We start from the raw sequence: 13,361 nt of genomic DNA, 5'->3' as shown, positions 1-13,361 counted from the left end.
AACATTAACTATATTATTTTAAATTAAGAACACACTGGAGAAAACCCCAAATCTAAGAAGTTAACTCTACCTAGGCTTGAATTACACCCAGGAATATGGAAATGGTAAAATGCTTGATTTTACAAACCACAGAGGTGATTTTTCTTCTGTAGGGTACAGGAAAAGAATGTAGAGGGCCTCCTGTTCACAGTAATAGTAAGATCAGACATCAAATTTTGACATTTTCACATTAGAGAAATTGAGTTCCACCAAAATTCTAATCTATAAAAAGGCAATGCTTTCCTTTTAGCAGACGTGTGATATAACTTACGCATCTTCATTCTACTATCGTATTGGTGAAGCCGGTAAGTTAGTTGAGTCAGGTCCCGTGTGTAACACTAGGTATCTGTTTAAATTACCACTTGCTATTAAATCACAATTCCGATCAACTTACAACTTACTACAGCAGCTCTCGAATTAAGATTACAGATGTAGCAAAAGAGATAATTATATATATTTTTTTCTGAACAGATTTTGGGACAGAGTTCCTAATGTAGCATACGAGTAAATTATTTAGATTCTCTGCTATTCTCAGTTTGTACAAATGCTGAAATCCAATTTGGCTTATTGGTGTTTTGGCTCCAAATGCATCAACCTCCCCAACTCAAACTACTGCTTGCTTTAAATTCAACTCGGGCAGTACTTATTATCTCTCCTTGGCACAGACCATCTTACATTGTCAATTACATGAGTGAGTGTATAATATAGTAACATATAAAATATACATTCTGCTTTACCAACCAGGATGTGAATACCCTGAGGGAAAGACCATGTCTGTTACCTTTTTAAATAAAGTGGAGAGAAACAGAAAATCTTTCCCAGGACCTAGCACAGAAACTTCATCACAGCAGGGACTAAAATAAATGTTTATTTCTTACAAAGAAAAGGTAAAGAAACAGTTATCTTCAGGCAATAATCTGAATACTAGGCAGATGTGAATAGATGACACCCACAAAGTTCACATTTTTTGTTAACATATAGGTGTTGGCAAAGAGCAGCATCCATATTTTCAAAATTGAGAGGGAAGAGAACTACGTTACTACCGACAGCATATTCTATACTTCTCCCATTATAATTATTGCCAAAATTTTCAAAGCCAGTCAACAGTAAGTATGTAGCTCTTCTAAAAAGCATCCTCAAGCACTTTATTCTTATGGGCATCATTCCACAGACACTCCCTTATTCTGAGAAGATAATTAAGAAAATATGCTTTTGTCAGACATATTTTTTCTCCTCTCTTTGGAAAATTCTACTGGTGACAGTCTTCAAAAAATGAGAAAAGAAGCTCTATGCCCACTGTCCCTTATCTTCTGGCCCATACTGTAAAAATACAGATATTCAGAGGAAACAGCATGGATGTACATGCTGACAGGAATAGCACATCCTGAAATGCAGTTATTGCAGATCAAATAGGAAACTCTGTCTTCTTCTCCTAAAGGATATTCTTTAAGGTGATAAATAAATCTCACAGCTGGAGGGAGAATGGATTCAAAGGGATATAAGGAATTTTAGTGGATTGATAGTACTATTAATTTTGCCATGGCTTTTTCTCTGAATTTGGGTAAGTCACTGTGATTTAGTAAATGGGCCTGAGAATGGATAAAATATATAATAAAAAATTCATACAGATCGCCAGGAAGATATTAAAAGCGTTCCCATCAGCTGTCAAAGGGTCACCTAATTTCCTCTAGTTTGACATGAAAACATTAGAGAATACATAAATAAAATGGCACATTAGTTTTTACCATACACAATTGTCCTGCAATTCTTGGAATTAAAAAATTCTAATGTAAAATACTGTAAATCCAAATAAGGTTTTATAAAAAAACATAATGCCCCACTTAATGAGTTTCCAAGAGGTATAGATATGAAAGATAACAGGATTCAGTATTTAAGAGTTTTGAGAAGTATTCCTTTATGTACTGAAACATATCTCCCCTGTACACTAAGGATAGATTTAACTAAGGAAAAGTCCTCTTGGCTGTTAGAAGTAAACACTAAGTAAAATTAAATAGGCTTTAGAATAATCTGATTTCTTACGCTTATTTTAAGAGAGGCTAGAACTAACTGGATGATATCAGCACCTTACAATAATTGGCTGAACTTTTGCAAAGATGTAGGTGTACACATCTCTCTGCTAGTTTTAGTAGGGCCTTATTTAATTTCATTAGCTTCCAGGAAGCAATAGGCACTAGCTCCACAGAATCTTAGAGTAGAAAGTTGCAGTGATCGTTCACTCCAGTATTTTAAACTTGGGGTTCTCAGGTTCTAGGTGGGCTCCGAAAGTACTGTCAGCTTTGGGAAACTGTGTAAAAATATGCATACTCAGGAATGTGCATTTTATGAGGAGAGGGCCATGTTTCATCAGAATTTCAAAGTGGCCTATAAACCTGTAAATGTTCACAAAATAACTACTGAAGTAGACTAACTGCACTTTACAAATAATCCTGGGGGTGGAGATGATCTCTGAAGACACCCAGAGGAGCTGTAAAATACCTAGAACCAGGTCTCCTGTTAACCACCTAGCTCAGTGTATTATTGTGCCCATATCATTCTTCTCAGAGGGTAAGGAGGAAGAAAAAGGGTGTTAAACGTGCACAGTGTTTTCATAAGCAGGTCTTATTTCAGGTAGCAGAGTTGCTTCTAGGTCAGAATACTATCTATAAATACGAAGTCCAAAGATATGGAAGGTTATTATAGGTGATATACCTGAGCCAAATAAAAACCTCGTGGATCTCAAACAAACACCATACTGCCTCCAGGCCTAGCACAGACCAACTCTTGCTTTAAGTCCCTGCAGCGTATGTTACTACCTTCAGGGTGACAGAGAAAACCATAGGACCCCAACAGGGAAAAACGGATCCTGAGATATCACATCATATAATAGAGAACTACCTCAAGTTAACATGGCCTAGTTATGTGGTCTCTCCCTGTCTCACTGCTCAACGACACTCCTGCCCCAAACCCAACACACACACACACACACACACACACACACACACACACACTTACTATACATAGTACACAGGTACGGGGTGATTTCAAGGTATAGATATATAACATACAAATGAAAACAAAGCATGACATTTAACTGATTTATTAACCAAATAAGTAATTTCATGATTATTTAAGATTAATTTTAGGAAAGAAAGTCACTAAAATAAATAATTAAGAATAAATGTGCATTAATCCTGCCAAACCACCCTGTACATCCTCTTGGCATTTCTAAACCAAGAAAGCTGTTAAATTTGTGTCTACGCATCAATGTGTGTATAAATGTCTAAGTAGATATTCTATCTCTACCACTTACATACAGTATGATGTTAGGCAAATTACTTAATTTCTCTGCAACACAAGTTCCTTATTAGTTTCCATTAGTAAAATGGAGATAACAACAGTATCAACCTTATTGGGTTATTGTGGGATTGAATGTGGTAATACACGCACAGAGCCTAGAACAAAGCTTCATATTTTATGAGGATAAATCATCATTATCATCATCATCATCACCACAAGGAGGTACGTAAGCAATTGATTACTTACGGGGAAGAAGGAGTTAAAAAGGAGGCTTAAGATAAAACTGTTTATTGACAAAATGTTCAAGCTATCATGAAAATTCAAACTACTCCCTGGGAAAATACCAGAAACTCTGTTTAGCCTAGGTTTACTTGGAGCAAAATTCCCACGGACTTGGCTTAACAGGATTCTCCACCCCAATGGCATGAGAAGGTCAGGTTGATCTGGGTCAGCAGGGCAGTTCCCTTCCCTTCTTTACAACTGTGGGCAGGGCAGCCCAGGTGCTCCCTGTGTCTGTCACACCAGCTCCTTACATGGGAGATCTGGTTAGTCCAAGGTTCTAGCTCTGCAATATCTCTGCCAGCAGCTTAACCGAAGTAAGTACTCTTAGGAATTGGATTCTTTGGAAGTGAAATGTTTTGATGACAATTTTAAAGATAATGGGATGCTCTTGGTATCTTCAGAGAAACAAAATGCAACATCACCACGAAATAGTGAAAACCTCAAATCACGTTTGGCTTGGATGACTCTGTTGGGGTCATACTATCCTATGACAGGGACCCATCTAAGGCTGAGGAACTCTGGAAAACGTATAGCTTCCAACACAAGGACAGATGCCAAGACTGCCAATGATATTGGTCACTGACATCGTGCAAGAAACCATCCATCCAGTTAAACCACAATATTGCATATTCCAACTTCAAAAATATGTTGTTAAAATGAAGAGTTTTACCTTTTTAAATTCAGCAATGCCCAAGGTATTCCAGAGGGAGTATGAAATGCAGGTAGCAATTTTACCCCAAGTTCCACTGCTTTCTTTCGAAATATCTGAAAAGTTAAACAGTTACGTAAGCTACTGTTGTAAGCAAAACAAATGGTGTTATACTACCATCTCACATTTGGCACTTATCTACTTTAAAATTTTCTTCATATGAAAAAAATAAAAGTTTCTCAAATTAACAGAATTACCTAGCAAAGAAAGAATGGTCTAGGGGCCATCATGCTGTGGGGAATTCATTACCAATCTTGGTTGCACAATTAGAATCATGTTGGGAGATCTGAATAATGCTGATGTCTGGGTTGCACCCCTGAGATTCTAAATTCTATGGGTTGGGGCTTCCAGATTAGAATTTTTTAAAGCACCATAGGTGATGTCAGGTGATTCCAAAACACAAGCCAGGGGGAGAACCACTGCTGTTGGAGGTAAGTCCTGGGCTGAAAATTGGGAGAACTGGTCCTGTTCCAACTTCACTTATTTACTAAGGTACAGAGAAAGGAGAAGTTTTAAGAAGACATATTATTACAAGTAACCTGTATGTCCCCTCAGCTCTTTGTGGTTTTAACTTCCTCTGATGTTAAGTGTAGGTGAAATGGAAGATACAAAGTTAAATTAGGTACAAATTACACCCAGAATGTATAAGGAAGATAATATATGTGCATAAATATCTAGAATGTAGAAAAACGAGAACTGGCGATAAAATCACCTGGGAGTCCTGATGAGCTCAGTAAGGCTGCGCGGTGGAGAGCGCATTTGGACGAGGACTGTGTGCAGTATGTCAGGGGCTAGTGATACTAGAGATTGGAGTGGGAAGTGGGGGAGGCATCCCTGGAGGCGTCAGTGTAGACACAGACAGGCAAGAGGGGGCACGTAGGAGCAATGGAATGGGTCAGCTTGCCTGACCAAAAAGGGAAGGATTACTGGTAACAAAGTCGGACACACATAGCATGGGCCCGAATCATGGAAGGTCATAAATCTAAGGCTAAGAATTTTACTCCGTTCAAATGGGAAAGATTGAAGGTTTTTAAGCAGCCAGTTCACTTGAGCAGATTGCGCTTCAAGAAGAGTAATTAGATGACACCCATTCACAGTCCCATTGAAGGAAGACCTGCTACAGCTTTCCCTGTGACAGTTGAGGCAGCAAGCAGGTGCCTTGCCCCTTCTCCTTCTTCTACTGTAGGACTGAGCATGGTGCACTGGGAACTCAACTATTTCCACTTGCCTCTTCCTTAAATAATGGAGATGTGAGAAAGGCTGGGGAGACCCTGAGAAGCATGGAAAATGAAAACAAAGTCCTCTCCCAGCCAATGGGAAAGCATCCCTTAAACCCACTGTCAAAGAAGTCTTGTGTAGCTTCTCTAGAGGAAAGGATTCTAGTCCGTAACTCCTGCTCTAAGTCCTGAGACTCCCCACAGACAAATCCAGGCACTTGGGCTCCCAGACTGAATACACTACAGTAATGCCAATGTTGACGCTATTTCAGAAACCCTACTCTTTTACATTCTCTCATCTATTAATGAAAGTTAAGAAAGTAATGAGTTTTCATGTAAATTTTTGGTTGACAATTTAGATAAACTAACATTCCTGGTATACAAATAAGGAACAGACATTTATAGTATAGAGAAAGCACTAGAAAACAGAGGTACTATTTTTTCCATTCTCTTTAAACTGGACAATTTTCCCATTTCAACAACAGTATATGGAAGGAGAGGAGAAAGAAAAAAATAGATCAAAAGATATATTCTTCCCTTTTTCTGCCTTACCCTAGAGAATTCCAAGTTCTCTTCTACTGAAAGGGACTATCCAATCACAGCCCAGCCATCTGTTGACTTCCTAGTTTCCACTTTTTAAACTGTTAATTAATTAACTCCTTTTCAAGAAACTTACATAAGATGGAAGTCAAACGATGCAATTAAAATACCATCGTGGATATTATAACCATATGGCGTGGGAGGTTAAGGATGCAGGCTTTGAAAAACACAATGCCTATGTTTGAATCTCAGTTCCAACTTTTTCAGATTGGGTAATCTTGGACAAATTGCTTACTCTCTGTGCTAAGCTTCCTCATCTATAAAGTGGGGATAACAACAGTATTTGCTATTTTAAAGGTTGTGGAGGGGAATGTGTTTTTATATTGAAAGACCTTAGGACATGTAGTCATCACACTAAAAGGCTAGTTGTATCATGGGGATAATGATAGCAGTATTTCCCTACGAACTTCTCCTATTTACTGCCTGAAATTCTTGTCTTGGCTTTTATCCCACTGCTGTTTTGGTACCTTCTACTCAGGTTGTGGTGTGTGTGTGTGTGTGTGTGTGTGTGTGTGTACTGTGACCCCATTACACATATTCTTATCACAAGCATTCATTCTCAAGAGCTAAGTCCTCAGTTCTCATCACCTGTTTGCATTTCTTAATTTGACTTTCCATGTTAGCTCTAGTCTGTACTTCTACTTGTGTGCTCACATCACAATTTGGGTGTCCTGTTGTCGTCTGAAACTTAACATGTCCAAGATGAAATAATCACTTAATATTCCAGGCAAACTTCCCCAGTTCCATCACTGACACTGTTTGGCCAGTCCCTGGGGCTCGAGAGAGAGCAGGCATTTTGACTACTGATTTATCACTCTTTATTCATCAAGTGTCAATATTCATTTCCCCCAAAAGTCTCATATACAGCTCATTCCCTGATATGAGCATAGTCCATGATATGAGTGTAGTCCTCATTTTCATCACCGGGTATGACGAAATGGCATGATTAAAAAAAAAAAAAAAAGAAGGTCCTCCTCCTACCTAGTCTCCCATTCTCCAGGATTTTCCCTCCTGTCTCTATTCATCTGTATCTATATTACTAAATTGTTCTTTTTACCATACAATTTTCTTGTTCAAGAAACATAATGATTCCCTCTTGTCTAAAATATCAGGTTAAAAACTGATATACTGACTTTTCAATGACTTCTATGAATCAGACCAATCTATTATCTTCCATTCTCTCAAAGACCACTCTGGTTCCAGCTTGAGCCATCATGGTCTCAAGCACTCATTCAAGTTCAGTTCACTTTAGTTATCTTTTTTTAAAAAAATGATTTTCCTCCCACCTTTCTTGAGATATAATTGACACATAACATTATGTACAACATGATGATTTGATTCATGTATAGACTGTGAAATGATTTTACCAGAATAAGCTTAGTTCACATCTCGTTCTGCATAATTACTTTTTTTTTTTTTTTGGTGGTGCCACCTTAGTATACTTATTTATATAGTTCTCTCACCCTGAAGCACCCTTTACTGCCCCTGCTGGCCAATCCAAATTCACCCACTCCTCAAGGCTGAAGCCAAGTCCCAACTCCAGGCCTGGAGGAACTCTCCTACACTGACAACTGGCGTCACACAATGCAGCATTTGATTACAGAAAGCAAGATACAGGTCTCTAAATGCTTCCTGGTGTGACTCTCTTGTACACCCAAGTAATTTTTTCTTTCTAAAAGTAGAGAAAAAGACTTCCATCTCTCCTTCATTGCTTATTATACATATCCAACCCAGATTAGGCCTTTTTTTTTTTTTTTTTTTCAGATCAGGCCACTTTGTATTTAAATTTATTGATATCACCACAGCATTCCTATGAGTAGAGTATGGGAGAATATTCATATTCTCAGTTAACAGATCGGAAACAGCTTGAGGTTCCCTAGTCGGCCTTTGCTGGTTCCCTAGCTCTCTGTATGCCTAGTTCATTCTTAGCTTCAGGAATCTGCTTCCATGTCCCTTTTTATGAGAGGTCTTTCTTAACAACCCCATGTAAAGTTTGCCATTTTCATTTACTGTTCATCATGTCATCTTGTTTATTGCTGTTCCACTATTTATCACATCCTTAATTAACTTATTGTTTATTGTTTGACAATCCCACTAGATGTAAGCTTCACGAGGGCATGGACTATCTTCTTTCTTGCTGTATACATCTATCTAGTATCCAAGGAGAGTAGCTGGTACTAATTAAATGTTCATTTCATAAATGAATGAATCAGTTGAATATTAATAAATATACTTGGGGCACTGTATTGAGAAACCATTGAATATTCTAGTGCTTTTAAAGTACTCCATCCTATTTTCTTAGTTTCTATTGTTGGCAAATAGTTAAGTATGTCAAATATTATGGAGTCTCAACCTTGGGCACAATTACAAAATAGTTGTGGGTGAAACCATTAAATAACATGTGGATGCTTTAAATGAAATCATATGTGAGCCTGAGTCAATCCCCATTCTTAATGTTTGATTTGTTATCTCCTCCTGAGATATGAAGAGAGGTTACTTGGAGGACGAATCCAGATTCTCAAAGAGAACATCTTTCTACCTAAAATGGTGAGTATGTAATAAAATTGAAAACTAGCTTGTAAAGTTAATACTGTTAAAAGAATGAAGGAGAAATGTCATCAATCATTCTCAAGAACAGTTAAGTTTTAACACCCTGGACATTGTGCTGAAAAGCAAATGATCATAAAAAGCATACTTAAATGGTATTTCGGTGTTCCTTCAAATGGGACAGGCAAGCTGGAGGTAGTCCTGGACCCAGCTTGCACTTGGACACCAGCGAGGGCCCTGCTATGGTTTCAGTGCGGGACCTGGGTGCATCACTTAACTTTTCTGGTTCTCGGTTTCCCCAAGAAAATGGGAGATGAGGGCTGGTAATTTCAATTTTTGATTTATAGAAAAACTAGTACTCAGAAGTCACAGAGCTAGTAGTAAAATGAGACTGACAAAAAACCAAAACTATTATCATTTTTACAAAGAGAGGAAGTGTTAATTTGCCACCAAATTCTTAGTCTTGGTTTCTAGGGTTTACTGGTACTTGTATTTGGTGGGGAGGATTTTACAAAGAGAGCAAGAAGAAAAATGACAGTTAATAAAATGCAATCCATGCTGATAATAGAAGATATTTTCTTTTTAAAAAAATGACCATTAAAATTAAATAGTTTTTTTTTTTTTTTGGTGCAACTTTCACCAATCAATCTGAGATGGGCAGACATCTTAGGACCCAAAAGGAATCTTCAAAAAGATCCTGCATCAGAGAGATTCTGATTATATCCATAGCAAAAAAATCAAAGCTAATATAATTTGCTGAAAGAAGGGTGGTAAAATATGATGGCATAGCTTCTAAAATAATCTTTCAAGCATGAAGCTAACAAACAGGTTTACATAAAAAAACTTTTATGATCTCAAGTTAGGAATTTCAAAATAACTGCACCAAAACTGTATCTTTTCATTACATTTAAGGAACATCATCACAGTCTTATTGCTGTTTTTGATCAATGTTTAAAAAACTTCAGATTTTAGAATCTATCAAATAAAAACATTTCTCTTTTTACTTTACCCTCACAGATAGGATTAAACAAGGCTGTAAACAAGATGTATGGCTTTTTTTTTGCCTTTCTAGTTTGCAGATCCCTGAAGAACTGTAGAGGAATATTTACATGTCAGAGCAAAGAGTAAGGAAAGAGGAAAGGAGTAAGAACAGACAGCTCTGGCTCTGGAAAGAACCCGTTTCAGTTCAGACATGCTTCAGTTTGAAGAGCACAATCAATATCAAAGCCTTTCTTCAAATGCTTATGCTGAAAACCTCACTGTTAAAAGATCAAACACTAATTCCCCATTAGTAGAAGGAGCGTGTACCTATTACTCATTTTTGTTACATAAAGCTTTCAGCACAAGATGCCATAGATATGATAAATATCTTTGGTTGAAAATAACTGAAATAACCTATATATTGTTAGCTGAGTTGATTAACACACATTATATGGGCCAGATTTAATCATTCAACCAATAAGTACTTATTGAGCTACTCTGGCTTTTTAATATAGAGTGGAACTGTTAAAGGTTTAAATATTCGAATAAGGATGTATAAAAATTTAGAGGTAGAGGGGAAATCAGGGGTCATCCAGTTCCATAATCTTGGTATAGAGATGAAACTGAGGTTCACAGAGGCCCTGTTCACCTAATTAAATGCTCTGATGTGGGATAGTTCCATGCTAGCTGTAGCCAAAGGAATGCCAGCTTCATGCCACCCCAGACGCAAGTAATTCTTCTGATCCAGAGAGACTCTCCTCTGTGAGTTTCTTGTACGTATGAGCACACATCTTTCACTGCCTTTTTCTAATCTTTGCATTCTCTCTCTAATTCATTAAAACCCAAACTGAGGTTTTTCTAAATAATATGAATTATTTGTTGTATTTGTCAAATTACATTATGAACTTCATTTTTTGAATTTATAAATTAGATGAATACTTTTGTCAACTGTTTTGTTTTTGTTCTCTATGATTCAGTATAATTCAATTTTCAGTCTTTAGGCAATTAGATGAAGAGAGTGTTCTTCATTTTCCTGAAAAATTATCTCCCCAACTGGATTATTCAAAATACAAAGGATATGCATGCTCATCTGCCAGGAACCATGAGTCACAGTGAAGAAGAATCAATGTAACTGTACCTTAGACTGGATTTTCTAATGTATGAAAGCACACAGTTTAAGTGAAATGAAAAAAAATTCCGGTAAGTATAATTTTAAAATCTGGATATAGAATGACCTAGTGAATAGGCATTTTTGACCTAGCTAGCTTTTTAAAAATATTTATTCTCATGAAAAAATTAACAGTGAATTTTTTTTAAAAGTTTGCTTTTATAGTGTCCCCTAGTCAAAATGAATGAATGTTGATAAATGAATTAATAAAATTGCATCTTGGTAGTAATTTTTTCCTGAGGGCTCCAATTTCATTCCCAAGCTCCTGAATAGGGAAGATATTATAAAGTTAAGAGAGCAAGATGAAAAATGGGGAGAAATCCTAAGGAGAATTTTAGGCTGTTGTTTAAGGTAGACATTATCAGTATCCATGTGGGCAGAAACCACTGCTGCCTACTGCTGGAATTGGTCCTACGCTTTCCCAGAGCATAAGCCAGAGTCAAAGTCGCCTGGTAACAGGCAGGCTGAACAGGGTCTGTTTTAGTTCAGGGTCTGCTACTTTTCAGTTCTGTCACAATGAAGATGGGTCATTTCACTTCTCTAATTTTCTGTCACATACAATGCGGGCAGTAGACAAGACATTTTCTGAGGTACTTTTCTGCTCCATAGGATCTGGTTTTAAGACTTAAGGAGCACTTACTACATATTTCCCAATGAGATAAAAGCTATAAGAGGGACACACAAGAAGAAAAAAAAAAAAGATCCTTGATCTCAAGGAGATTACAACCAGGAAGGCAAGCCAGGCATATAAAACTATATAAACATAAAATATAGACCATAAAACAGTAGTATGAACTAACATATAAGTAGAGGCTAAGTTGAGTGATATAGGCTGTAACTATGGGAGTAAGACAAAGCAAGAGATTGAGTTAGGTCCCAGGGATAAGGTAAGATTGGAGAGGTGGCAGGGGGGTGTTTATTTGGGGGCAGGTATGTACTTGTTTGTGCACACCCTGCATTAATGTGGTGGAGGACAGGAGATAAAGCAGAAGGGGAGAGGAAGGAGGCTGACAGAGAGCAGGGTAGAGAGGTAGATTAATAGGGCCTAGAAAATGGTAAGAAAGAACAGATGAAATAAGACAAATTCATTAATCTTAAATATCAGGGACAGAAGTTGAAGGGTTGGGTAAAAGAGCACCTCCTTGGGTCCAGGAAGTCCCAACACTTACCACCTTAGTGCCTCCTATTTACAAGTGTAAGAATTTCTGAATTAGGGTCCTGCAGAATGGGGCAGGGAGAATGGCAGTAGTTCTCACTGGTTATGGAACTTTTCTGAGTTGTAAGGGGCAAAGATACATAAATGACACACCAAGAAACATACCGGCTGTGTGATAGAGGAAAGATCCGGAGAAATAATTAGGGTCCTTTAAAAAACTGTTTCTCAAGAAGAAAGTATATTTATTGTACAGATAAATGGTGCAGTATGGGGGCTGGAGAAAGTAGTATGATGACAGAAAGTTATAGGTCCCTCTTCTAACATACATTCAACATGCAAGTTCTAACAGCTCTTGCACTTAGAATTACCCTTAGGTGTACTATACATCATGTTACCTTAGAGATCTAACTTCTAAAACATCGATGAACAATAAATAACAGCATAATAGTCCACGCCATCATACAGTGCTCAGAGATGAGCTATTGAGCTGCTCATTCTACCTCAATTTAGGTTTAAAAAATGGGCAATTCACCTACATGAAGTTTTGAAAAATATGCAGTATATTGCTAATAATACTTAATATTAGTTAAGTGTGCCACATACTGTGTGAACACACATTTCACATAAAAAAGAAAACACCTTTTTAAAGAAAACATAGTGCTTGCTAAAGAGACAGGAAATTATAAAAACATCTACCCTATCTGGCTATGAATTCTAATAGAATCTGTGGAACCCATAAAGGTTGCTGGTATGTGTTATCATAGTGTTAAAACAGGACTGTTCTGTTTACTATTACATTTGCAGGTCAATATCACAAATCATTTAAAATATACAAAATCCCAGCTTGGTAACCTTTGCCCAATAGAAAGATGAGAATTAGAAAATGACAGCCTCATCTATCCAAGTATATAGTGATTCCTTGGCATTTTTGAGTTATAAGACATCCTATGGTAGGGATTTTTCCAGATACCGAATCTCACCTCTAAAACACATCAAAATATTTATAGTTTAACCTTTTTATTTGTATTGGCTTTAAAAACATGTTGATCTGTTCTTTTGATTTAGTGAAATGTAGAGAGATCCTGTCTTGCTGACTCAGCATCTGCATCACATGCAGACGCTGAGTTGGGACTAAGAGATCTAGTTCCCTGCCATCTGCTGACAGAGCTATAAGATCTTGAGCACTCAACCCACTCTGTGCCTCAGTTTCTAAATATGTGAACAGGGAATCATTTTCCCAAATCAAGATGATTAAATGTGATTAAGTGCACACATGCTTTTTAAAGAGCAATAATAGTTACCATCATGATTGTTCTTTGCTCTAAGATAGTGGTTCCCTCAGGAATAACTGAAGGATATTAGACT

General features: G+C 37.2%; 1 protein-coding gene across 2 annotated transcripts in view; it reads right to left on the bottom strand.

Annotated features, from left to right (window-relative positions):
- Positions 1–13,361, bottom strand: part of MAN1A1 (mannosidase alpha class 1A member 1) — a 164,693-nt gene that overhangs the window by 64,847 nt on the left and 86,485 nt on the right. For both annotated transcript variants that reach the window (XM_078054798.1, XM_078054799.1), the window contains exon 6: positions 4,289–4,383. In XM_078054798.1, the coding sequence (XP_077910924.1) occupies positions 4,289–4,383 (95 nt within the window). The remainder of the gene's footprint in view (positions 1–4,288; positions 4,384–13,361) is intronic.

Source organism: Halichoerus grypus, chromosome 9 (assembly GCF_964656455.1).
Source record: "Halichoerus grypus chromosome 9, mHalGry1.hap1.1, whole genome shotgun sequence".
Classification (NCBI taxonomy): Eukaryota; Metazoa; Chordata; class Mammalia; order Carnivora; family Phocidae; genus Halichoerus; species Halichoerus grypus.
This window is presented reverse-complemented; position numbering and strand designations above follow the sequence as displayed.